We start from the raw sequence: 26280 nt of genomic DNA, 5'->3' as shown, positions 1-26280 counted from the left end.
GATGGGATATATATATACGTGTGTGTGTGTGTGTGTGTGTGTGTGTGTGTGTGTGTAGTCTAGCTGTGGTATCAGACATGGCCCTCAAGGAGCTCACTGTCCAGCAGACAGTAGGACTCTAGGACCACAAGGAAATCACTCAGAGGCTAAATGCTGGGAGAGGTTTCCTCTTTCCCTTTTAAGAATAGGCTATGTAGGGCCAGATAATGATGGAAAACAAATTAGATGTTCTCTGGTCGTTTTGCTAATGTTGCCAGTTAACAACAGAAAATTCCTTTCCTTTGTTACTACCCCCTATCAACTGTCCTGATCCCAGAATCTTCCTCCATCCAGATAGCATCTTCTCGTGGCCTTATGCTCAACTGCTCTCAAACAGGACAAGGCTGTTTGTACTCGTTATTCTTAGGAGGAAGGAGGAAAGAAAAAACAAAGCAAGCTCATTCTGAAAGACAATGTGTCTTACCACTCTCGCCAGGGGCTAAGCTAGCTGGGGACAGTTTAGACTCAGGCTGCCGAACGGTGGGACTGATTTACCGTTTCAGGGCCACACCCCCATTCCCCAGCCCCCAACAACTTTCTTCCCACAGCTGAGAAAACTTCCCCCCATAACAATAACACACCCCGTGCTCAAGGCAATGTCAACATCATATATATTATTTTATTATTCGCTCGTTTGCTTTCCATGGCAAGTGAAAAAATAATTTAAACCAATTATATGTACAGAGGCTTGGTGAGTTTTTCCAAGAACTTCCAGAAAGATCCCCAGCCCCTCAGATTGCAAAGAAGGGTTTCCTTTAACATCTGTACAAAACCACCTATAAAAGTCGCACGTGTAGAAAGGTTTCTTTATTGTAAGCATCACATTATTGGAACGGGAAAGGGTCAGGGCGGGAGGCGGCGGGACGTGTGCAGGGTGGGGGGTCCACACACACCCGCCCAGGGGTAGTCCCAGGCTGGGGGGGCTGCGGCTGGGGGCGTTCAGGTGATTTGCAGCGGGGTCTCCAACATCTCCATGAGGAAGGTGTCAATGGGCGTGTCCCCGATGAGCTTGAAGAAAAACAGGTGCTCCAGGCACTTCAGGCCAATGGAGCGCAGGGCCGGGAGGCGCAGCAGCAGCTTGGCAAACCTGCAGGGGCGGAGGGTGGGGGACGAAAGGGCGTCAGGAGCCCGGTGGCCGCTCCAGTTCGTCTGGTCTCCCCGTGGGAGAGAGAGTCTGGAAGGGGACACTGGGGTGGCTAGACAAGCTCTACTCCTAGGAAGCTTCAGCAATGGACTTTTAATTTTTAATGTTTATTTATGTTTGAGAGAGAGAGAGAGAGAGAGGGAGAGACAGAGTGTGAGCAGGGGAGGGTCAGAGAGAGGGGGGGACGCGGAATCCGAAGCAGGCTCCAGGCTCCGAGCTGTCAGCACAGAGCCTGACGCGGGGCCTGAACTCACCAACTGTGGTATCACGACCTAGAGCCCAGGTAGGAGGCTTACCCGACTGAGCCACCCAGGCGCCCCCGCAATGGAGTTTTTAAAGGGGAAGCCGAACCCTGTGGCCTCTTGAGAGTGTTCTGAAACCTGCGCCCACGTCCCGGGATCCCGGGCAGGAGCAAGAGCCAGGCTCTGGCTCATCTCCCACCAACCAGCTGGGGCTCCCTATGTCCCCACCCCACCCGGGGCTGCCTGCGAAGGTCTGCGGGGATGCCGGGAACGGAGCAGGAGACACGGCTGTGCTGACCTGCGGTGGCCGTCGCCACTCACGTGCATGTGGGGGCACCTGCTGGGGCACTGCCAGGCCTCCCGGAGGTTCTGGAACACGAGGTGAGCGAGGGCGGGGCCAGCGGCCCTTACCACCCCGGCTGAGTCCGCCTTTCCTCTCACCACCCCTCCCACAACAGACCATGGGGGGGGGAGGGGGAGGGGGCGGGGCAGGGGGGAGGGGGCGGGGGGAAGGGGGAGGGGGCGGGGGGGCGGGGAGTCACCAAGGTTTGTTACCAGCTCGCAAGCAGTTGTTACCAACGCGAAGGAGGTGCTTCCTTTAAGCAGGAGGAGAGTGGGGTGGAATATACTAGTCTCGCCCCCGAGGGCAGTGTAGGGACACGACACACACGGGTGCAAACACACACATTCTCATTCTCACACCACAAAACCCCACCACTGGCACGCATGCACACACACGTGCACACCCACACCCTCGCGCCTGACACACGTTAGGTAGACCCACTCACACAGTCTCACGCACCCTTATACACACTCACCCACACCTGCCTCACACGTGTCACACACATACACGTGTGTGCACACACACTCACCCTCTTACCCACCCTCACAGACATGAGCTTGTGCACACGCCCACCTACGCACACACATTCTCCTACACTCACGTGCCCACACACGTGCACGCTCTCTCACACGCATGCACTCACGTGCGTGTGCTGCACATTCCTGTACAACCAAGGACCTTGGCTGTGAGGTTCACCGCAGGGAGAGAGGCCTGCGTGTGAACTAGCCTCACATCTGCACATCCTCCTGGGTCCCCTCGATTTGCTGTGTTTTCCAACCTGCCTCGGTGGCCTTTCTCCATCTCTCAAAATCCTTTTTTTGCCAATAAAGCTGATTTTTAATGTTATTAATAATAACTGGCAATCCAGTCACTCATAACTTCCAATGAAAGGACAAGGACCGAAATCCTATCGGTCACCCCGGCCTGAAATCAGAGACTCTGGTCAGGCTGGCTCTTCACGGAGCGTCACAACATGAGTTCACGGGGGGAGTTTCAAGTTGGAATTTTAATGCTCCTGGAAAACGTGTATGTTTCTATATTCAGGCCACATGAAGTTTCAAAGAAATGGGGCAATATAAGAAAAATAAAATGGCACCATCTACAAAAAATCGGGATTACTTCTTTACCTAGAAACATTAAAGGTCTTAATCAGTTAAGCATCTGACTTTGGCTCAGGTCATGATCTCGCAGTTTGTGGGTTCGAGACCCAAGTCGGGCTCTGTGCTGACAGCTCAGAGCCTGGAGCCTGCTTCGGGTTCTGTGTCTCCCTCTCTCTCTCTCTCTCTCTGCCCTTCCCCTGCTCACGCTCTGTCTCTCTCTTTCAAAAATAAATGTTAAAAAAATTCTTTTAAGAAAAATCAGTCTAACCCAAGGCCACACAACCCTTCAGAAAGTTCTGCAGGGCGTCCCCAAGCAGGAAGAGCCATTTAGGTAAAGGCTGAGCTCCTGGTCCTGACTCTACCACGAAAGACTTTTATGGAATTAGATGAAGGGAATGGCTTCTCTGCAAAGTACAAAGAGAGGCTGAGACAGAACTCTGAAAATGTATCGTTCGCTCTAAAGATGCCCGCGTTTTACAATCCACAAAATGCTAAATACACTAGGGGACTGCTGTCTCAGCTGACTGGCCCTGACTTAGGGGCTGAGATCGGGACTGGAAACCAGCACACCCGTGAAGGGCCACAGTCCTGGGGACAGACGCCGCGTGCCTCCCTCACGTGCTCGGCAGCCACAGCCTTTGAGGTGCCTGCCACGAGAGAGAGACAATGTGCCTGCGTCCTCCTGAGTTCTGATCTCTGCTTCGCTGGAGCAAAGCGCACTTCCGAAGTGTTTCCAGGGAGTGGCAGCCCAGTACCACGGAGAGCACCCGGCCGTGCCCAGCCCTCCTTCCACCTGTTCCTGCCCAGCCGAGATGACCAGCCTTCGGCACGCTTACCTACCTGCCTGAACCAAGTGACATCCCCGATGCACCTGCTCATCCTCAGGGTGGTCCCCCTCTGTCCAGGCTGTGCCGGACACACCCCGGGGACACGAGGGGGCCCCACCTCTACACCCCCTTCCCTGCTCTTCCAGGTCCCACCCCAGTCCGGCCAACAAGGAGGCAGCCGGGACCCCCTGGCAGGCCCGTTCCTAGGAAAACGGGTAAATTCCAAAGTTTTGAAAGTAACATTCAGCGGAAACAACCTAAATGTTCCACGGGCCAATGGCTAAATACATTAAGATCCGTCCACCCCATGAAACGTTACAGAATCACTGAAAATGATAATTTTGTACCTTTCGGCATCTGATAAAGTAGCTAAAAACGGCTAAGAGAAGGAAAATAATACACCAAACCGTACGATTTCATGTCTGTAAATGCACGTTTCTGTGCACACATGCACTGACACACAAAAATACTGGAAAAATATATACCCCCAAAATGTAGGATTCGTCTTGTCCCGCGGGGGCAGAGCAGAAAGCCAGGCAGCGGCCCTGGAAAGCACAAGCTCTCTGAAGCCAGACAGACCTGAGTTCACCTCCCAGCCCCACTGCACACCAGCTCCACGATGCCGGTGCAAGTGCCTTACCCTTTCCGGGCCCTGGTGCCTCGCTAGAAACTGGAGACACTGAGACCCTCCTTCATTTCTGCATTTGCTCGTCTGGGCAACATTTACAGCCCTATACTATGTGCCCGGCACTGCTTTAGGCTCTAACATTAGAGCGGGGAACGGCGAACAGGACAGGATCTCTGGTGTCACGGAGCCAATGTTTCGGCAGCTTTCAGCTCGTTAGAAAGATTAAAGAACACTTGAAAACCCTAGACGGCACCTGCTGCACGTTACCAGGTATGCAGGGCAGGAAGAGGCCTCACCTTGGCCATTAGATTCTTCCCACACTCTCTCTCTCACCTGCCAGGTTGTTCCGGATACTTCTGCTTCGTGTAGGCCTCGAGGGTGGCATAAACCTTCTCTCGCAGAGTCTCTACCTCCGAGGGGTTGGACAGACCCTTGGCATCTGAAAAAAACAACTGACTTAGCCTGTGGGGACACATCTCAGGTGGACGCCCTTCCAGAGAGGCTGTCCCCGTTCACTCTGGCCTCTGCCCCAAGAGTTACTAGATAGAGATGCCCTGGGTGGGGAACAACAGTGAAAGACACCAAGCTGGTCCCCTGGGCCCCCCAGCTCTCCCTCTCTGTGTCCAGTCCACCCAATAGACTCCTGGAGCAAAGGCTGAAAACGCTGTTGATGGCCAAAGGCAGCCACTACTGACTCCAAGGAGGAGAGTTTTACTCTATCCGCTCATTCTAGAACGATTGCATCCCCACATTTACCGAGTGCCTCCCATGTGCTAAGCCCGGACTGAATGACGAGATGGTACAAAAGCCAGATCCACTCACGTGCCGTATCAGCTAACGAACCGCCTGATTCCTGGGCTGAAGCCTGTGCAGAAGTCACCATGAAATTCTGAACGGTCATCCTTCCTGACCCCCAGCGGCATGTGAGGAAGCCCATCCCTTCCTCCTCCTTGAATTGCTTCTTTTCCTGGGCCACCAGGACATCACTCCTCCACTTCTCTCCCTGCCCCTCACTGGCCTGTCTCGGGCTCCTTGGCTGGTTCTTCCTTTTCTCCCCAGCCCCTACGTGAGGGTGCACCCCTGGGCCCACCTCTGCCCAGCCCCCTTCTCTGCCCCACTGCACTGACCCCCTACGTGAGCTCACACCTGTCTCAGAGTCTCGTGTGCCCGGTAGAGGCTGACAGCTCTCAAAGGCACATCTCCGGTCCTGACTTCTCCTCTGAGTCCCAGACTCACGAACACTAGCTTCCTGGACAGCTACCCTTGGATGTCTACTATCCATCTGAAAAACTTTTTTTAAGTAATGGGTTTTTTTTTTCAATGTTTATTTATTTTTGAGACAGAGAGAACCAGCATGGGAGGGGCAGAGAGAGAGGGAAATGGAATCTGAAGCAGGCTTCAGGCTCCCAGCTGTCCGCACAGAGCCTGACACGAGGCTGGAACCCACGAACCGTGAGATCATGACCTGAGTCGAAGTCGGAAGCTTAACCGACGGAGCCACCCAGGCGCCCCAGAGATTGACTTTTTAATTTAAAAACACCCAGTGCTCATCCCAACAAGTGCCCTCCTTAATGCCCATCACCCATTTAGCCCATCCCCCCCACCCACCACCCCTCCAGCAACCCTCAGTTTGGTCTCTGTGTTTATGAGTCTCTTCTGGTTCACGTCCCTCTCTGTGTTTACTTATTTTTGCTTCCCTTCCTCTGTGTTCGTCTGTTTTGTTTCTCAAGTTCCACATATGAGTGAAATCATACGGTATCTGTCTTTCTCTAACTGACTCATTTTGCTCAGCACAATACACTCTCCTTCCATCCACATTGTTACATGTCCACCTGAGGTTTTCATGTCCAGATACAAGGTCCTAATTCCTACCCCCCCTACCCTTAGGATCCCCCACGTCAGCAAATAAAACTCCATTTTCACGATAACTCGGGAAAATGAACCCAAAACCCCTGAGAATTATATTTAACACCTCTCTTTTTCACACTCTATCTCTAATCCCTCCGCAAACCCCACCGGCTTTGCCTAAAACTGTCCGCCAAATCTGATCCTTCCGACCACCTCCTTCACCGTGACCCCGGGCCACTGTCGCCTTCCCCACTCGTCCCCAAATATGCACACTCCGTGCTCCTTCAAGACGCCCGCAAGACAGGCTCTAGGAGTCGGAACCACGAAGGATCGACTCCCGGCCCTGCCTGCTCCGCCTCAGCTGAGCTGGGGGACGTCAGAACGCGGGAGCGCCGCGGCCGAGCTCGGAGGAGGGCGAACCACTGCCCAGTCACCTGGGTTAAACAGCACGATGGCCCGCAGGCACCCCAGCTCCGCCTTGTCCATCTGCATGTCTTTCATTTTGGAGACCAGCTCAGTCAGGACTCTGTTCACAGGACACAATGACAGGCGATGAGAAAACCGTGAACACCAGGCCAGGGGCGGATGAGACGCACGCACCCCACGCTCCTTATGTCCCCATCCCGTGTCCCAGATGATGCGGCAGGTGCTAGGGGCGCAGAGATGAAGAGGGTGCCGTCCCCGAGCTCCAGGAGCTCCCAGTCTCACTGAGGAAACAGGGAAACAACGCGCAGCAACACGAAGCCGTGAGCAAAGTCCAAGGGAGCACCGAGGGGGAAGCAGTGAACTCTGGGGGTTGCAGGGGAGGGCGGTGCTGGAAAGGCAGCCTGGAGGACTGGAAATCAGTAGAAAGGTAACAGGCTAAGCAGGGTGAGGGGTGGCCCGTCTAGAGGGACACAGCAGAGGTCAGCCTCCAGGGAGAGGGTGGAAATCTCCATGACGACGGCGGAGTCCATCAAAGACCGTGTTGGTCCCTGCATGGCCTCTGCGTGTTGTGGGAAAGGGCAGGGAGGGAGTAGAGACGCCTTGGGTGGACATTCACGTGGCCTGGAAATCCATTTACAACGGAGGGTGGGAAGGGGCCACAGGGCCCCGGCCCTGAGGCTATTTTCAACCCTATCCTCGTCGTTACCAGCTGCCCGTCCCCCTGCCCCACATCATTCATCCCTACTCATTCCGTTCATCTCTCTGAATCACATGCCTTAAATTTCCGTCAGCACCACTTAAGGCGCAGAATGCCAGGCTGGGGCTCCTGCTGCCTGACCCAAGTGGGTCCGCTCCTGCTGCAGCCCTTCCCCAGAGACCCTGCGACCGAGTCCAGCAAAAACCTCAGCTCATCTTCCCCGACTCCCGAAGTCAGGTCCTGGCTGCTTACCTCCATCCCGGCCCCCTGGCAGTTCAACCTCCCCACCCCGCCCCCGGGTCATGTCAACGATCCAGTCTCTCCTTTGGAAACCCGCAGAGGTAACAGGTTCACCCTCCTGCTCCAGCAACCGTGCTGGCCCCTGCCTGGCTCCACCTCCATCTCGTCATTTCAACCTTTCTTGTAATCCACACACGCGCGCACACACACACACACACACACACACACACACACGCCCTGGAAGCAAACGAGAGCCACCTGTCATTCCTTCCTTGGTCTATGTTCCGATGTGTTCCATGGTCTCCGCTTCTTGCCCCGTGCAGATGTGTGGGTGGACCATCCTACGTCCAAGCGCTGCCCACAGGTCCACACACCCACACGCCCACGGCACCTGACGCACGTGCACACGCACAGGCACGCACGCACAGGCACGCGCGCGCACACGCACAGGCGCGCGCACAGGCACACACGCACAGGCGCGCATGCGCACACGCACGCACAGGCACACGCACGCACAGGCACGCGCACACACAGGCACGCTCGCGCACACGCACGCACTGGAAGCAGACGAGAGCCACCTGTCAAAGATGGAGCCGACCCCAGCGCTGTGGGCGCTGCTGCGGTGGACATGTAAGCCGGTGGCCAGAAGGATGCCGTCCTGCACGGAGACGGAGCGGTGGGAGAAGGAGGCAATTAGCAGTTCGTTCCACCCTGCAAGGAGAAGGAGGAGGCCTTGAGGGAAAACTGACCGCATTCTCGCTTCACCAATCATCATCCGAGGCACGAATTGTCGCCCCCGTATAACAAAAGCAGAAACAGAAATCCAAGGAGGTTAAAAACCAGCTCCAGACGATACAGCTCATGAGTGAAGAAACAGGATAAGACGGGGGTCCCCTGACTCATGGCTCTGCACTTCCCCCCTCTCCCCCCCAGTCTCCCCCAGGACAGCTCAGAATGGCAGCTTGAGGATCAGCACACTGCTCCTCCCCCATCCCAGTCAATCGACAAATACGGGTTGAACATTTCACAGGTAATCGTCAACATGTTAGCTGCCACGGTGGATAAAGTGAGGATACCTCTGCCCCCAGCACCTGACAACTCAGTTTTATTTCTTTGGTGTTCGCTGTCTGGCAGGACTCAGCACAGCGTGTAGCTTTCAGTCAACACTCAGAGACTCTTCATTATCTAACAGGGATGAAGTGAGGGGACTGGCTTCCAATGCTTAGCCAATCTTTATGAAATTTCCCTGCTGGCGCGGTGACAGAGGAGAGCGGTGGCACATGTCAGCTGCACAATGTTCCAGAAATGGAAGCCGAGAGAGAATATAGCACACAGAATCTGAAAATAGGAAGGGACCCTGGGGGCGCCTGGGTGGCTCAGTTAAGCGTCCCACCTCGGCTCAGGTCAGGATCTCACGGTTCGGAAGTTCGAGCCTTGAGTAGGGCTCTGTGCTGAAAGCTCAGAGCCTGGAGCCTGCTTTGGATTCTGTGTCTCCCTCTCACTCTCTCTGCCCCTCCCCTGCTCACACTCTGTCTCTCTCTCTCAAAATAAATAAATAAACTTAAAAAAAAAAAAAAGGAAGGAACCCTGGATAAATAAGCTTGAGAAAAAAAAAATCCTTGGCTTCTCTCATCCCACCTGTGAAATGGGAAAACCTCTATTTTCCAATTTTACAACACTGCTTTGGACTGTCATCAATAAAACTGACTTAACTGTATTTGAAAATTAAATGCCAATTACAAAACCACGGTAAAATTTACACGGAAGAAGAGTCTCACCCTCCATTAACAATGTTTCATTTGGGAATAAAGGGTTTGGGGGAGGGCCACCCAAACTTAAGAGCCTATAATTAATATATAAAGACTAACCCTGGATGGGGTTATCCTGTCCTCAACACGGCACACGGCTTGGATCGGTTACAGCCTCATTGGGTGACTTGCTTTAGGATCCCAAGGGTAATTTCAAAATGGCAGCCCAAGCGATTGGCCCAAGGAAACCCAAGCCCCGATGTCCTTTACCTGCCCGGAGCAGGATGACCTGGTCCTCCAAGGTGAGGTCAGAGAAGTGGGGGATGCGCTTGGCCCATTCGACAAGAGTGAAAAGCTGCTTATCAGCAGCATGGCATATGTTCGTGACAGGGTCGTTCGTCTAAGAAAAAACCCAAAGCCCTGTGAGGGGCAGATTCCAGGACTCTTGTCCACCCCTCGCCCATCTCCAGCCCAAGAAAGAAGTGGGAGGCGGGTGGAGGTCTAAGACCACTGACCGAGTTCTCCATATTCATGTCACCATAGGATTCTGTCTTTGGTTCAACAGCAAGCTCGGCTTCTAGAATCCTCTCCACAGGCATATCTTCATGGCCACTACTGGCACATTCGGCCTCACTCTCGGCCCGCTCCCGGCTCCTCTGCCTTTCTTCTTGCACAGCTGGCACACGAGAGGACAGGTAGATGTTACCACGTGCCCAGGACAACTGTGGGAAAGCGAGTTACCTACCGGAGCCGAGCCTCAGTTTCCTCATCTGTCATGTGGGTATCCTTGTGGTCCCTGACCAGAGGGGTTGCGATGTTGACAGACAAAACAAAGAAAGGAAAGCGATTGGCTTATGCGTGGGCAGAACTGTGGGTTTTTTAGTTCGCATCCTTTCCCGTTCGTTATGGTGACCAGTCTAAAAAGTCTGCATTTAAAATTTTAATAACCTCTGATTCTGCCCTCTCTTTTAATGAGCCACGTTCTCCATGATCTCTCTTCAGTCTCCTGGACTTTACCTCTAGCTGCTACCTCTAATAAGCTGCGGGCATGCGATAGTTAAGTGGCAAGGACATTACTTGGAAAATCCCTCTGTCAGGTCCTATGCATCAGCCTTGGCATTCACGTCCCATTAGGTCTTCCCCTAATGCACCAGCCTGAACACAACATCACCTGATCCGACTTGTCAGGGAAGATCTTCAGGGAGCCATGAGGGTATTTAGTAAGTGAGGAGGTGGAGGAATGTCACCTATATGACATTTCAGAATCAGCGGCTGGTTTGGGGGGTGGGGAAGGGTAGGCAGGCAGAGGTGCGGACTGGAATCATCTCAGCCTCCCCAAACTTAGGGTTTTTTTTTATCGAAGTTCGTTCTAACCCCCAGAACCCTAAGCGTCCATGCATTAGGATGCCAGGTAGACCCCCTTGCCAATTCTGTCCTCTTCACTGACAAACACTTTCTGTTGGGTTAGTTTCCATAATCTACAAAGCTGTGGTTTCCATCTTCCTTTCCCCAGCATTAAGGAGCAAAATTCAATATTGGTACGCTTTTTTTTTTAATCCCAAGAATCAATAAAATTATATTCGAAGCCGGTGGCTAATCTGGAATTCAGTGATAGCTACTTCACTAGCAACTTCTACCCTTCAGCTTCTGTCCTTTCCTCCCCTGGGGCCCACCCCCGATGGCACAAAGGCTGTAGAATGAGCCGGAATCAGACGTTGGACATCCAGTTTGTCATGCAAGTGATATCAGTGACCTTCCAAGGTAGGTCAGAGAAGGCTATGCCTACAAAAACACAACTCACACTCCAAAGTCTCCAGTAGAGACACATCAAAATGCCTCAAGATGAGAATGATATTCAGTGGTTGGGACGGAGGGAGGGAGGGAGGGCAGGAAGGAAGGAGTGGAGGGAGAAATAGAAGAGAGAATAAAGGAGGGCAGTGACAAAAAGAAGAAACAGAAGAGAGAGAGAATGAAGAGAAATTAGGAAAGAAGAGAGCAAAAGTCATGCACCTTGGAGTCCAAGGAGGCTTTAGATGTCTCCTCCAACTCCTAGTTTCTCTTTCTCCCTTATCCTTCCTTCCTCTCCACTCTGTCAGTCTTCATTCTCGGACAGCATACAGACACATATGTATTTATATTATCAGCTGGATTTGCTGGTTAAAGTTGAACGCCTCTGGTATTAATTTCTTTAAGATTAATTTCTTTAATAGGCTTCTATTTGCCTCGATTTTAAAAGATGGGGAAAAAGCAAACTCAGTGAAGTTCCTTCCGCGGTCCTCAACTGATTTCTTCTGTGGATTTGTAACACGGAAGGAGAATAACCTTCAAGCTTCAAAGGAAATAACCTTGGCTTCTGGGAATTAGATTCTAATTCCAATCTTGCCATTAAGTGAGGGATCCTTTGCTCTTCCCCTCTCCACTCTGTGCCGTAAATCTTACTGTCACAGAAGAGGAGTCATATATCTGTTGCTGGAAGAAACCTTCGATGTGGCCGACATTCTGAGCCTGCCCTACAACATACTTCAGGATATATCCAGGGGACACTGGGTGATCTAACATGGTACCAAATTCCTGCCTTGGGACAGAACTTTATCCATTAGCCCAACATGTATTTATTGGACATGCTCTATAATAACCAAAATTTATTGAATTCTTTTCTCTGTCAGGAATTATGCTCAACACTTTATACAGATGATATTTCATTTAATCCCCATAATCACCCTCTCAAGGACTATGAGCCACAGAGTAGTTATGTAACCTGCCAGAGGTCACAGAGCTAAGAAAAAATGGCGCCAACATGTAGACCCAGGCTGATGGCCTTCTGAGCCCACCTCTCACCCCCCTGTACCACCTCTGAGGCTCTGGGCTAGTGGTACTAATAAAGACCACACAGGGCTCATGGGGATATCGAATACTACCCACTAATTGCCACAAAAGTAGTCCATTATCTACCCAAACTGTATTAAATGACCAGATATCATGGAAACGGACTTCCCCTAAGACCCCTGAGGACTGTGTGGTCGCCTGGAAGTCAGAGGGCCCCAGTCCTGTATCAGTTCTGCTACTAGCTCACCATGGAATCTTAGACAGTTCCCCAGACTCTTAGAATCTATGTTTCTTCTTTCAGGAAACAAAGGTGTCACATCCGAGAATATCAATGGCCACTCCCGCTTCCCCATTAGGTACCCTAAAAAGGCAATGGGTCCTGGCCCCTGGCTCCTGGCAGACACATTCCGAGCCCATTCCACTTCCATCTTTTTCTACCTGTTTTTGATAGTTTCTCTCAGCTAACTGTTCCAGAATTTTGTTATTCTTGTCTTCAAGGCAGTGTCCAACCTGAGCCCCCAGTTCTGTACATTGAGGTCAGAAACGATAGGGGTGAAGTAAAGGCTGTCAGGCAGCCTTCTGGAAATGGCCCTTCATGCAGCCAGATGAGGAATTGATTCGCTCCTTTGTCTTCTCTTCATCAGGGTAAATAGTACCAATTCCTTTAGAAATTTCTCTAGGAGCCTCTTTCCCCTCCTACATTTCACTACTCAGCTCTTCATTACTCCTCATTTCTCCACATTCTTCTCAAAAATGCAGAAGCCAAAACTAGACACCTGTCCATGAAAGAATCAGAACAGTGCCAAGTTTACAGGAAGGACTTCCCAGGCCCTTAGAATTCACAAGTCCCTGTCTGCCTTACTTTAACGAAAGAGCCACACTTCCCACCATGTGACCTGTGCACCAACCACTCTGACTGTAATGGAGCTGAGGGCCGCTGAGGCTGAGTTTTGAGAGACAGATGGTGAAGCAATAGAAATGGCCACTTCTCTGACTGAAGGCTTTCACCTTCCTTTAACTCAATCTCATCTGCATCAGGAAAACCATTATTTTTCCAAGTCAACCTGAAACTTATCTGTCCTGGGAGGCAAATGTGACCCTGGCAGCAAACAAGCTCTTGCTGATGTGAGACTTTCTTTGGGGGTCATTAATCTTATGTTTGACCATCATGGTGGCAGAAGCTTAAGGAGTATCAAGTCTATCTTGGTGAAGAGAAGACAGCCTCCACCAGCTGATTTTTTTCCTCATGTGTTCTGCTCTATAAATCATTGATTCCTTGAAGGCAAGGATGACATGAGCATGAGGCAGGCATTCGGTTAATACTGGATGGATGGTAGGATGGATAGATGGATGGAGGGATGGATGGGTGGATGTTGGCATGGATGGAGGGATGGATGGGTGGAGGGATAGATGGAGGGAGGGATGGAAGGATGGAGGGATGAGTGGAGGGAGGGAGGGAGGGAGGGAGGGAGGGAGGCATGGATGGGTGGATGGATGGAATGATGGATAGATGAATGGAGGGATGGATGGGTGGATGGAGGGATGGATGGATATGCGGGATGGGTCAATGGATGGATGGATGGATGGATGGATGGATAGATGGATAGAGGGATGGATGGGTGGATGGAGGGATGGATGGAGGGATGGATGGGTGGAGGGAGGGAGGGATGGATGGATGGATGGATGGATGGATGGGTGGATGGAGGGAGGGAGGGAAGGAGGGATGGATGGGTGGAGGGAGGGAGGGATGGATGGCTGGAGGGAGGGAGGGATGGAGAGAAGGAGGGAGGGAGGAAGGGAGGGAGGGAGGGAGGGATGAGTCCTTTTAGAAGCTCCTGCATTACTAAAGCTTTTGGTTCCAATATTCAGTTTAAACTACTCATCCACTCATTCAGTAATTATTTATGAAGTGCCTCCTTTGTGCTAATCACTGGTGATATAGCAGTGATGGGGGGGAACAGAAAAAAAAATCTTGCCTTGGTGGAAACAGATAGTAGACTAAATAAGTAAGCATGTTAGACAGTGATACCACTGCAGGAAACAGACTAGGAAGTGTCCTGGGTGGCTGATGCAATTCTAGACAGTTGACAGTGGAGTAAAGGTCTGAAGGTGGAGAAGAAGGGAGCCATGCAGGTACCTGGGAAGAGGGCACTCTAAGCAGAGAGACTGCAAGTGCCACACTCCTTGAGAAGGAGCTTCCCTGGTGGCCCAGCAGAGACCAGCAAGGCTGGACCAGAGAGACATGGGGCAGTCAGATCATGTACAACCTTGAAGTCATAACCAAGGTTTTGCTTTTTTTTTTTTTTTCTGAGTAAGAAGGGAAGGCATTGGAGGGTTCTAGTGCAGAAAGGGCTTGACCTGACCCACTTGTTCAAAGCCTCACTGGTTGCTCTGAAGAGTGTAGAAGACAAAGAGGGACACAGGGGGGAGTTCTTAGGAGTCCGGGTGGATTAATACAGAAGGTAACAATGGCTTGGGTTATGCTGGCTACGTTAAAGTCGTGAGATGTGGTGAGGTTCTGGACATATTTTGGGGGAGAGACAAGGTTTCTTCACCCACATGGAAGAGGAGTCCAACGGTTTTTCATGTGAGCAACTGAAAAACCGGCTATTTCCTAAAATGGAGAGGACTGTGCAACAAACAGGCTAAGAGGGCAGATTATCAGGAGCCCGGGTTTGGGTCTGCCCCCTTGAGATTGCGTCAGACAACAGAGTGAGGGCCATCTTTGTACCAGAACCCCTCTGCACCCCGGGAGGAGGGGAGACTCCAGATGGGCTCTGATCTGGGAGCACAAAGACCCACTCTGGGCTCGTCACCTGCCTCTGGGACCTTGGAAAACTCACCTCCTCGGTCCATACTGGTTTCGTCCGCTGTAGAATGATGAGGGCTATTAATTACTCTAAAGGGCCCCCTCCGTCTACCTCAGACATGCTAGGCCTGCCATTTCTTTCCTTCTCGGTAGCATTCTCTCCTAGAAGGGGCTCAACGACCTTCTCTTTGTGGATCCTTCCAGTCAGCCTCCCCTCTCCTCAGAGAAAAGAAGTTCTTCAAGCATGAGGAGTCTCCCGGGACTGACTAAATGCCTTGTTCCTAGTTCCCAGACAGAGACAAGACTTCCTCACTCTGAATCTAGGAAGGCTCACCATGTACACTTGTACTTGCCTGAGTTCGTGCGTTAATTAACTGCCCAATTCGATTTAGTTGTGTTACTTAACAGAAAGCCTTTTCGATTTTCTAAGTGAACAGAAAGCACTTTCAGATTTTTTTTTTTTCATTCCATACAGCCCAGCTAAGCCACACTGTAAACTGGAAAGACGTGGAAGTTACACATGCGGGTCTCTCTGAATGAGGAGGCCGAGTCTGATTGCCCGCAACACCACGGAATACACCAGTCTCAGAGGACCTGTGGCAGCCCCGGGTTATAAAAGCCCAGAGAGACGACTCAACCCAGCGGGCTTCCCCGGTGAGGATTAGAGGCGGGAGGCCACCTCCTCCCAGAGAGGCTCCGTTTGTGGGGCTGCGCTCCGGGACCCTGAAACCGACTCGAGGACTGGCTTCCCAGGGCTCGGAAGAGCCAGGGACAGGGTCCGGTCGGGGACCGGGGGACCGTCCCCCGAGCTCCAGGGCAAGGATGCGTGAGTGGGGGAGGAGGAAGGCGACACTGCTCTCTGTGCTCTGGGGCGCTCGCTGCCTGGGCAGGGGGCGCCCGGCTGCGGTCCCGGAGAAATCGCAAAGCGGTCTCCCCCGAGGGGACGGGGGCCTCACCTTCTCTCTTCATGCCCATCACCAGGCACTTCTGGTAGCGGCAGTACTGACAGCGATTCCGCTGACGCTTGTCAATGAGGCAGTCCTTGTTATCCCGGCACGTGTACATGAGGTCCTTGCGTATGGTTCTCTTGAAGAAGCCTTTGCAGCCTTCACAGCTATACACACCATAGTGCTTTCCTGCTCCCAGGAAAAGGCAAGAGAAAAGAAAAGAAAATGAACGCTGCGGAGACCGTCCTTGTGTTTGTCTGGATCTTTCATTCAAAAGAGCCCCCGGGCTCTCCCCCCAGGGACACTGGCACGTCACCTGGACCCGGGGAGGGGACCGCAAAGGGTAACCGGCAGAGAAGGCAGGCTTGATCCCAGGAAGGAGACTAAGCAGGATGAATGTGCCCTTCCTTGTGTCTTCCCTCTGGAAGGCACTCTCTGGAATGGCTAATTCCGGAGAGCATTATTAGAAAAGTCTTAAGAGACTCTTAAAAACTGAGAATAAACTGAGGGTTGATGGGGGGGTGGGAGGGAGGGGAAAGTGAGTGATGGGCATTGAGGAGGGCACCTGTTGGGATGAGCACTGGGTGTTGTATGGAAACCAATCTGACAATAAATTTCATATTAAAAAAAAAGAAAAAAGAAAAAAAAGAAAAGTCTTGACCCGAGGCTTTGTTTACATTTATTTTATTAAGGCAACTCCTGTGTTTAGTTAAGCTAAATGTTCTGTCTCCATTCAAGACATTAGTATACATAATAAATAAAAATATTTATGCTTGTGATGTATTATCTAATGGGGGAAAAAAACCTCAGCCTTCCTAATATTTCCCCATAATTGAGGCCCAAGGACATGGGGGCCCCACCGAAAAGCAGACGAGGAACCTGAGTTATGGATTTTCTAGATGCTACTGCTTGTTGGAGGAATAAATTAGTGTATGATCTCTACAGCATAATATGACATGCAGGCTTATGACATAAAGATCTTGGGGGGTGACTGGGTGGCTCAGGTGGTTAAGTGTCTGACTCTTGATGTTGGCTCAGGTCATATTTCATGGTTCGTGAGTTCGAGCCCCAAGTCTGGCTCTGTGTTGATAGGGAGGAGACTGCTGAGGATTTTCTCTCTCATCTCTCTCTGCCCCTACCCCTCCTTTCTCTAAAAATAAATAAATAAACATTTAAAAACAATTAAAGAGGGGCGCCTGGGTGGCTCAGTCAGTTAAGTGTCCGACTTCAGCCGAGGTCGGGATCTCACAGTTCATGAGTTCAAGCTCCGCGTCGGGCTCTGTGCTGACAGCTCGGAGCCTGGAGCCTGCTTCGGATGCTGTGTCTCCCTCTCTCTCTCTGCCCCTCCCCTGCTCATGCTCTATTGTTCTCTCTCTCTCAACAATAAACATAAACATTACAAAAATAAAAAATAAAATAAAATAAAAACAATTAAAGAGACACCTACTGATCAGAACAGCTTCTCTCTTCCAGATACACATGCAACACAGTAACTCCACGGAGGGGCTTCCTGCAAAGCCAATCCTTAAAACCGAAACCATACTTTAAATTCATCCGGATTTCCGGCTACGAGCACAGCGGCAGAAACTTACAGCCTGGGCCCCAAGCTGGACCATCCAAAAAGGCCCTTTTCCTTCCACTGGGTACAATGTAGCCAAGTGGTTAGTGGACCAGGTGCCATCTCTGAGACCCTCACTGTGTGGGACACCCCAGAGTGACATCTGCTTCTACATGTACCTGAGGATCTGTCCCCGCAGATGGCACAGATGTGTTTAACCAGGGATCCGGGGCTGGTTGATGGGTAGTTCATGTTTCCAATCCCAGGAAGCCCTGGTAAGGGCTTGATGTCCTCTGAAATGCTGACACTGTTGACCACATTTAGCTGCGAGAGAAAACACACAATAAAACACAGAGCCAGGGCAGACCCAACGCCTGAGACCAAAAGCAACAGGGGTATCCTTGCGGGGAGAAAAAAAAAAAACAAGTTCTATTTCAAGAAGAGGTTTCCAAGTACAGAGTATCCAAAACTGTCCGTGGGGGATATGAATTTAAGGGAGGGAGGGAGAAAGGGGGACATAGAGGAACCAAATCATTCCTAGACACCAAAACCTAAATCGAAAATCACAACACATCATCGGAGTGCTCTGCCTTCACTCATTTCACTCGTCTGTTTCGTCAGAGCTAGAAATCCACCCGGGACACGCTTCAGACACACTTAGGACAAGCCAGCTGTGTGTTTTTAGATTCTGTAAAACTACTGTGTGTCTATTCAGCAGTGCTCCAAGAGGAGCTACGGCTCTTAGGCAAAAGATTTAGACTCCAAGAAAACCAAGCAAAAAATGCAAATCCATTCAGTCAGTCTATAGACACTCACTGAGCACTCGCCATGGAGACACCGTGCGAGGCGCTGGGGTACAAAGGGAAGGTCTAAAAACGCACACTTTTTTTTAAAAATTTTTTTTCAATGTTTATTTATTTTTGGGACAGAGAGAGACAGAGCATGAACGGGGGAGGGGCAGAGAGAGAGGGAGACACAGAATCGGAAACAGGCTCCAGGCTCCGAGCCATCAGCCCAGAGCCCGACGCGGGGCTCGAACTCACGGACCGCGAGATCGTGACCTGGCTGAAGTCGGACGCTTAACCGACTGCGCCACCCAGGCGCCCCTAAAAACGCACACTTTTAAAAAAATGAAAAATTTTTAAAAAATAAAAATGCACATTCTTAAAGAGTTCACAGTAAAATGGAAGAGAAGATACGTGTAGTCGTCACCTTAATGAACCCACAGAGGATGCCAAACCAAATGCCCAAATTATTCCAGTAGCACCCAAAAAGTTGGGCAGAAAGCCCCAGCTCGTGGTTTTGAACTTGAATGTAAGAAACAGACCATCTTCCTGTGAAACTGGAAAATCCGTACAGCCAGAGACTGGGTGCTTTGTCCTCCCTGTGTCTGACGTGGTCCCAGCACCCAGGGTGGGGAGTCAGTGTGTTTGGATGGCTGAAGAAATGAATTTTATGTGCCTCCTATCCCTCGTCTTTTACCACACGTTCACATTAGCTCCTCACCACCACCACCTCCAAGTCTCCCAGTGTCTGGGGAGATCACCGAGAAGCCGCTAAGTGTTCCATATTCATCAAAGAAATCTTAAGTGATCATGACTAGGTCATCCGATTAGCAGAAATTCTGAGTGCCCATGTGCACAGCTCAACATTCTAAGCACTGTGAAAGGAGATATAAAACCTAGAAGATCTCGGGGCATCTGGGTGGCTCAGTCGGTGAAGCGTCCGACTTCAGCTCAGGTCATGATCTCACGGTTCGTGGGTTCGAGCCCCACGTCGGACTCTGTGCTGACAGCTCAGAGCCTGGAGCCTGCTTTGGTTTCTGTGTGTGTGTCTCTCTCTCTGCCCCTCCCCCGTTCATGCTCTGTTTCTCACTCTCAAATATAAATAAACATTTAAAAAAATTTTTTTAACCTAGAAGATCTCTCCTTCCTCAAAACTGCACACTTGCACTGAAGAGTCACAACATGTGCCAAAAGGAAAAACGCTTAGTTAAGTAAACGCAAACAAAGGTGGTTAGGGAGTATGTTTAAATGTCCAGCAGAGGCACCTGGTAAGGATCTGGGAGTTTCAGAGAGATTCCACAGACTACAGACTTCTGTATGGTCCGTGTGAATTTCGAATCGTACTGCCTCACCAAAGTGACTGTAATTCCTAAACTAAACCAAAGGTAGGATTTGTTTCTCTATTCAAGGCCTTTGGGACAGAAGGAGTGATCAATAAAACATAAAACACAACACAGCCTGAGTTAGGTTCCTTTTAAATTTACCAGCTTTTCAATTCACTAAGCAAATATTTATTGAGCACAGGAGATGGGCAGAGGCTTGGGTCAAGTGCTCTATGGGATGCGGAAAACACAAGACAGCCTTCAGCTCCTTGCTTCAAAGTCAAAGTCACTGGGAATTTTTAAAAATTAATTTGTGTGAAGGGTGAAAACACACATGGGATGGGAGAATTCTCTCTCTCTTCCTCTCCCCTCCCACCTCTCTTTACAAGGCTAAGACAGGACATCTAGAACTTGTAGCCAGTATTTGGCTTTGTTTTGGTCTCATACTGTGGTTCTCAACCCTGGATGTATACCTGGGAGCTTGGAACAAAAACTGATGCCAGGGATCCACACCCAGAAATTTTGAGTCAATGGGTCAGATGGCCATTGGTACTGACCTTTCTTCAGGTTTCCTGGGTAATGCTATGTGCATCAGGGCTCGGAATCACCGGTATGGTGGAAAAAACATGGCTTGGGAGTCCCAGGGAACTGGGACCAACTCCCAGGCTGCCCTTATTGGCTGCGTGACTTCAAAGAAGTTACTAATCTTGTTCGACCCTCAGTTTCTTTATCTGGAAAATGAGCCTAGTAAGACCTAGTTTACGTAGTCACTGGGAGGATTCAATGAGATAATGATGTAAAATCCCCATCACAGTGCCTGGCACACATTAGGGGTCCCATAAATTGTGACCTTTATCATTCCCATAAAATCTGGTTGATCAAGACAAGAATTCTAGTGTTTATTATAAGCCAACAGTCTATTAGGTGCTGGGAATCCTGTAGTAAATGAGGCCACATTCACCAAAGGGGTTAAATGATTCCATTTCTTGGGTGAGCAGGGGGTGGTCAGAAAATTATTTAACGTTGTCATAATACATTATCATCACTTCAGATAAGGGACATATTTAGACGTGTCTATTTTTCAGAAATCAGGTGAGGGGGGTTTCTGTCGATGTAAATTCTAGGCAACAACTTTCCTTGAGTGCCTCAGTGACACAGATACTAACCACTTAGATCCACCCATGAAATGGAAGCATTTCAGGTCAGACGACCCCAGAGAAAGAACCCGCTAGCTGACTGAGGAGGCTCTGTCCCCAAATCCTCAGACGGAGGAATGAGGAGGAGGCCGCCATCCCCTGAGGCTCAAGAGACGCTCACTCGCCTCCTCCTTCCACAGCCAGGACCGGTGGAACCAGCCTCACTGTCTCCAGCCCAAAGCGGTCACACAGCAGTAGGTACCGTTATTGCTGCTGTTAGCCCCGCCCACCGCTAGCCCCACCCACCATAGAAAGCTCCCCACGCTGCTCCCTGCTCTCCTAATCCTTGCAACAGCCCTATGAGGTCGTTCTATTTTCCAGATGAGGGAAGTAGGCCTTAGAGCGGTTTATTCATGTGTTTGTTCAGAAATACCGTGGGGATACCGAAAGGAGGATGTAGTACCGCCTCAAGGCCATTGACAAGATTAAAAGTCAGTTGGGATGGTTTAGGAAGGAAAGACCCCAAACAACGGAGATTTGGGAAGGCTTCCTGAAGGTGGTGGCATTGGAGCTAGTCCTTGGCCGCCTTTAAAAGTGGGTCAGGTTTGGACGGGCCCCTCACGGGCTAAAGGCTCTGAGAGCAAAGGCCCCGGGGGAAGCCCAGGGGTTCCTGTGGGCTGCAGGGGTGGGAGGCAAGGCCGGGGGCTGGGCTGTGACAGAGGCCTGAGGCCTGACCGCCCAGCTAAGGAGAGTGGATCTAATCTTGAGAAGCAATTAAGAGCAGCCACTGGAGGTTCTGGGCTGAGGAATCCCGCTCTCGAAACTCCGACTCGGGGAGATAAATGGGGGGGCAGCTCGAGGAAAGCCTGGAGGAGAGAGACACGGGGGCTGTCAGAGCCGCCCGGGGAGACGCGGAGCCTCCCCAGGCTAACAGGCCAGAGCTCCAGCGCTGGGCTCCCAGACCAGTCCTTTACCACAAGCTCTGTCTTGCTATGGCAGGAGACTCCGAGTCTCTGAGCCTCCTGGCCCACCTCCTCAGTGGGGAGCCCTCTCTCTCCCAGCTGGGAGCCGGCCGCCCCCCCCCTCCACCCTTCTCTTCCTGGGTCATGGGGGCAGGGGGGTGGGCAGGTGGCAGAAAGGAGGGGTTGGGACAGAAGGGCTGATACCCACTGGCCTCTTCGCTGGCTCAGGGTTTGTGTGGGCTCCGAGCGAGGGCAGACGGGCTAGGAGGAACCCGCCAGAGCGCAAACCCATTAGCTGCCTGGCCCCCCGAGTCCCCCGCCTGGCTGTCTGGTTCCATTAGAAGCAGCCCCGTGGAAGTGAGCACTTTTCAGAGCGGGGGTTCACCAGGCGGCTGGCTGCTCCCCGAGAACAGGGTGGAAACACACTTGACTGGCCTGGCTTCCATTTGCAGACTCGGCCAGGGACCAAATGCTTCCTGGATGCCCCGGAGCCATCACGGAACATCAGCTCCCACATTTCTGAGCTGCTTTCAGCCAAAATTATCCCACTAAACGCAGAGACGTGGCCGGCCTGCCAGGCCACAGGCAGGCACTCTTTTTCCAGGGAGCGGACTGTATACGGGGCGCTGCTTTAATCTAGAAGAGGGCCTTGTCATGAGGAGTAAGGAGCCTGCGCCTTCTACAGGGGGGAGAGGAGCCCTGGGTTTGGTGGGGACCAGCCTCCTCCTCACTGTGTGATCTTGACCAGGTCACTGCGTCAGAGACCCTTTGCCTCATCTACAGATTAGATCGGTGGGTTTTCCAACTCAGAGTGTGCGCGGCAGGGCAGCGGGGAAGGTGAACAAGAAGGCTTCAGATCTGCTCCTAGTTTACCCACACCTGTTTGTAACATGCACATTAGGGGGCACCTGGGGGGCTCAGTCGGTTCAGTAATGATCGGCTCAGGTCATGATCTCACAGTTTGTGAGTTTGAGCCCGCATCAGGCTTTGCACTGACAGTGCGGAGCCTGCTTGGGATTCTCTCTCTCTTTCTCTCTCCTCTCTCTGCCCCTCCCCCATTCATGCTTTCTCTCTCTCAAAATAAATAAATAAACTTAAAAAAAATTTTTTTTTAAAAAGAAAGAAAACGTACACATTAACCTTCCAAACATGCTTTCTCTTGGAGACAAGACTTCATGGCTTAATTTTTTTTAATCATTAAACAAGACGGCCTTTAAGGTCTGTTTCAACTCCAACATTCGTAATTTTTATTATTTGAGTATTCTCTATAAAAATCTGAAAGGAAAGTACTACCCGAGCAGGAATTATCAGGGACAGAACCCAGGTCCAGCAGCAGGGTTCAGGAGGGGAGAAAGAGGTAGGGGCCTTCCAAGAACTTTCAGGGCTTGTTTCCAAGTGCAGGCAACAGATCTCTTTCTCTCTCTCTCTCTCTCTCTCTCTCTCTCTCACACACACACACACACACACACACACACACACACATACACACACAGAGTCAGGAAAATGTGGCCTTGATCATTTTGTCTGAAAGCTGCATAAGTATCTTCCCAACCACATATTTGGTGTTTCTGGAAATTGCTCCCTCAACTTAAATACTCCCCAGAGCAGAGACTGACTCTTTTTCTTTTTCTTTTTCTTTTGTTAAGTTTTATTTATTTAAGTAATCTTTACACTCCACGTGGGGCTCAAACTCACAACCCAGAGATCAAGAGTCACACGTTCTGCTGACTGAGCCAGCCAGGCGCCCCACAGCAGAGACGGATCCTTATAATTTTTTTTTTTTCACTTCCAGGGCCTGGTTCAATGAATGCTTATTGAAATGAACTTTTCTAGAACCTCTCAGCAAGAGAATACCCTGGGAGCAAAGATCCCATAGGGGTAGAATGTAAATCACTGAGGTGCGTATCACCTAGGTATAATAATAATAATGATAATGATAATAATAATAATAATAATAATGCCACCTTACTGCCACCAGAGAGCACGTAAGAAGTGACTTTATAAATCATAGCTCCTTTAATGTTCATAAAGCATGTTACCCTGAAAGAGAAAAGGAAACTGAGGACAGACATAAGCTTAAGTGGTTTGCAAAAGGTTACACGGTCCCCGTGTCCGGAGTATCTGCTCAGTTCTCTTTACTCCTCACGAATGAAAGTCCCACAAGAGCAGAAAGACTTGGTCAAGCACCGGAACGACAGGGCAGGGAACAGGAGACACGGCCCTGCTGCTCCCACACCAGAGCACCCCTCCCCTCCCCCCGCAAACTGCACTTACCCTAGACCCAGGTCACAGGAGGAGCACGCTTCCCGTGCGGGTCCCGCTCAGACCCATCCTGGGCGAGGAAGGCAGGATGCATAGACAGTCTATCCAGGTGGTTCAGAGTCCAACTCACCGCAGCTAACACCGAGGGTCCTAGATGTCCTGTGTCATCTGGTTAATTAGGCGAAACGTGTCTGGAGCCCGAGGCCACGACGCCGTTCAGTGTCCCGGGGCCGCTGAGCTCCCCCAGAGCTTGGCAAGCTTAATATAGCTCCCGGAGTGAAACTTGGCCTCGGCCTCTGCACACAGCCCAGTTGGCCAGGACCGAAGCTTTCAGCTGACCTTTCAACCCCAATCCCTCTGTACAGACATACGGTCCAGGAATAGCGAGCGTCCCTGCCACTCACACGGCTGTGAAGCCGAACGTGTCGGCTAGGTTTGGCTCCATCAGACCGGAGCCTGGTTGCTAAAAGCAGCCTTGAAGGATGGGGCCTTGCCCACTCCCCACCCACAGGCCCTGTCACTGTCTGTCACCTCACCCTGCCTCACTTCTTCGCAGATAGAACGATTGCTATGTGAAACCACCTCGCTCGCTTGTTTCGTCTCCGTCTCACCTGCTGCGGTCTAACTGCCGTGAACGTGAAGACATTAGCCACCTTGCTCCGCGCTTTTCCCCAAACCGACGAGAGCATCAGGTACTGCCAGACGCAAAGTCGGTCCCCGTGAGTAGTTACGTGAAGGACCACGAACGCCCCAGCAAGAGTTTCCTTGCAGCCCGGAGCCTCAACGTGTCCTTCTGTCTCTTGCCTGCTGGCTATGACCTGCCTTCCTGGGGTCCATTCACAAGGAAGAGCATGAATAAACCTACCTCATCAGGGTCTCACCTTCTGAAGGCTACGTGTCACCAGCGCTGCTGGCATAAATACCTGCCCATCCCCCGGCCGTCTGGACCCCGCTCCTCTCGTGGAACACACGCCTGGAAAGATCCGGAGTCCTTGGCTTCTGCTCCTTCGGTTCTGCTCTTAGCCCACCATAGCCCACAAGACACTGCCTTGCAATTTGCCCACATGACGTGCCACGTCCGCAAGAGACACCTTAGGAGCACTGATTAGTCATCTTTCATTTTTTTCAAGTTTGATTTATTTATTTTGAGACAGAGAGTGAGTGAGTGAGCAGAGGAGGGGCAGCCCCCATGTGGGGCTCGCGCTCAAGAACCGCGAGACGGTTGGGGTGCCTGGGTGGCTCAGTCGGTGAAGCGTCCGACCTCGGCTCGGCTCGGGTCACACTCTCGCGGTTCGTGAGTTCGAGCCCCGCGTCAAGCTCTGTGCTGACAGCTCAGAGCCTGGAGCCTGCTGCGGATTCTGTGTCTGCCTCTCTCTCTGACCCTCCCCTGCTCATGCTCTGTCACTCTCTGTCTCAAAAATAAATAAAACGTTTTTAAAAATTTAAAAAGAAAAAAAAAAAAAGAACCGCGAGATGGTGACCTGAGCTGAAATCAAGAGTCGGACACTTGACCAACTGGGCCACCCAGGTGCCCGGATTACTCATCTTTTAATCCTTGGTGGCCAACGGAAGATCTTGGGGTCACGGATTGAGTCAGCACAGACCACAGCAGCAGGTGAATGCAGCGTCATGAACACACAGCGGGGGTCAGGACACCTGGGCTTGAACCCATGCTCTGCTGCTGACTGGCTGGGAGATGCTGGATGTGTCGCTTGAGCTCACTGAGTCCTGTTACTTCATTTGTGGGATGAGGGCTTAGACAGAATTCGTGGTTCTCAGCTGGGCTTTTACCAGCTCTACAAGGGCCAAGATCTGGGATAGGGGAGAAATGTACACTCTGAAGAAGATCCTATAGGTGAAACCATCAGATGACAAGTCGGGGTGAAAAGGGCCAGCCAGATGTGACCCACAGGAGTACTTTGCTTGGCCTATGCAAGCTTCACGTCTTTGAATTGCAACGGCTTCAAGGGAAGGGGGCAGCTCCCTGCAGACCCCACCAGCCCCGCTGATCTATGTGCACCTGGCCCTGGCTCCCGCACTCAAAGACCCCCAAGGTATTCTACAGATTCTCAAATCCCTGAATCGAGAGCCTTCTGGAGCCGTTACTGGCTCTAGAGTTCTGTGACTCCACACGGCTTTGCTTTCAGACCCTGAGCACACGAAGCCTCTTGAAAGGGATGGTCTGGGGATAGTCTCTGAAGTTCTCCCTGCGGTAGAAAGACTGACACAATGGGAGTCCTGCCTCTTCTCCCAAACTATTTATCCCAAGGAAGCTTCAGGACCTACTAATTCTGCCTCTAGATGTGCTGGCATTTGGGGCAAGATGGCACCAGCCCCAAACTGAGATACCCATAAGTGGAGCACATGGTGGATGGGATTATTGCTCCTAAT

The 26280-nt window shown here is 51.3% G+C and overlaps 1 protein-coding gene across 7 annotated transcripts in view; it reads right to left on the bottom strand.

Annotated features, from left to right (window-relative positions):
- Positions 1-831: 831 nt before the first annotated feature.
- Positions 832-26280, bottom strand: part of RXRG (retinoid X receptor gamma) — a 44329-nt gene continuing 18880 nt past the window's right edge. For 2 of the 7 annotated variants that reach the window (XM_047841531.1, XM_047841530.1), the window contains exons 3-11: positions 17602-17746; positions 15874-16053; positions 9798-9958; positions 9553-9682; positions 8113-8245; positions 6606-6697; positions 5470-5613; positions 4657-4762; positions 832-1126 (exon numbers count right to left, since the gene is read on the bottom strand). In XM_047841531.1, the coding sequence (XP_047697487.1) occupies positions 979-1126; positions 4657-4762; positions 5470-5613; positions 6606-6697; positions 8113-8245; positions 9553-9682; positions 9798-9958; positions 15874-16053; positions 17602-17746 (1239 nt within the window). In that variant the 3' untranslated portion in view covers positions 832-978. The other 5 variants (XM_047841536.1, XM_047841535.1, XM_047841533.1 and 2 more) reach the window with 5 other exon arrangements.

This window comes from Prionailurus viverrinus, chromosome F1, assembly GCF_022837055.1.
Source record: "Prionailurus viverrinus isolate Anna chromosome F1, UM_Priviv_1.0, whole genome shotgun sequence".
NCBI lineage: Eukaryota > Metazoa > Chordata > Mammalia > Carnivora > Felidae > Prionailurus > Prionailurus viverrinus.
This window is presented reverse-complemented; position numbering and strand designations above follow the sequence as displayed.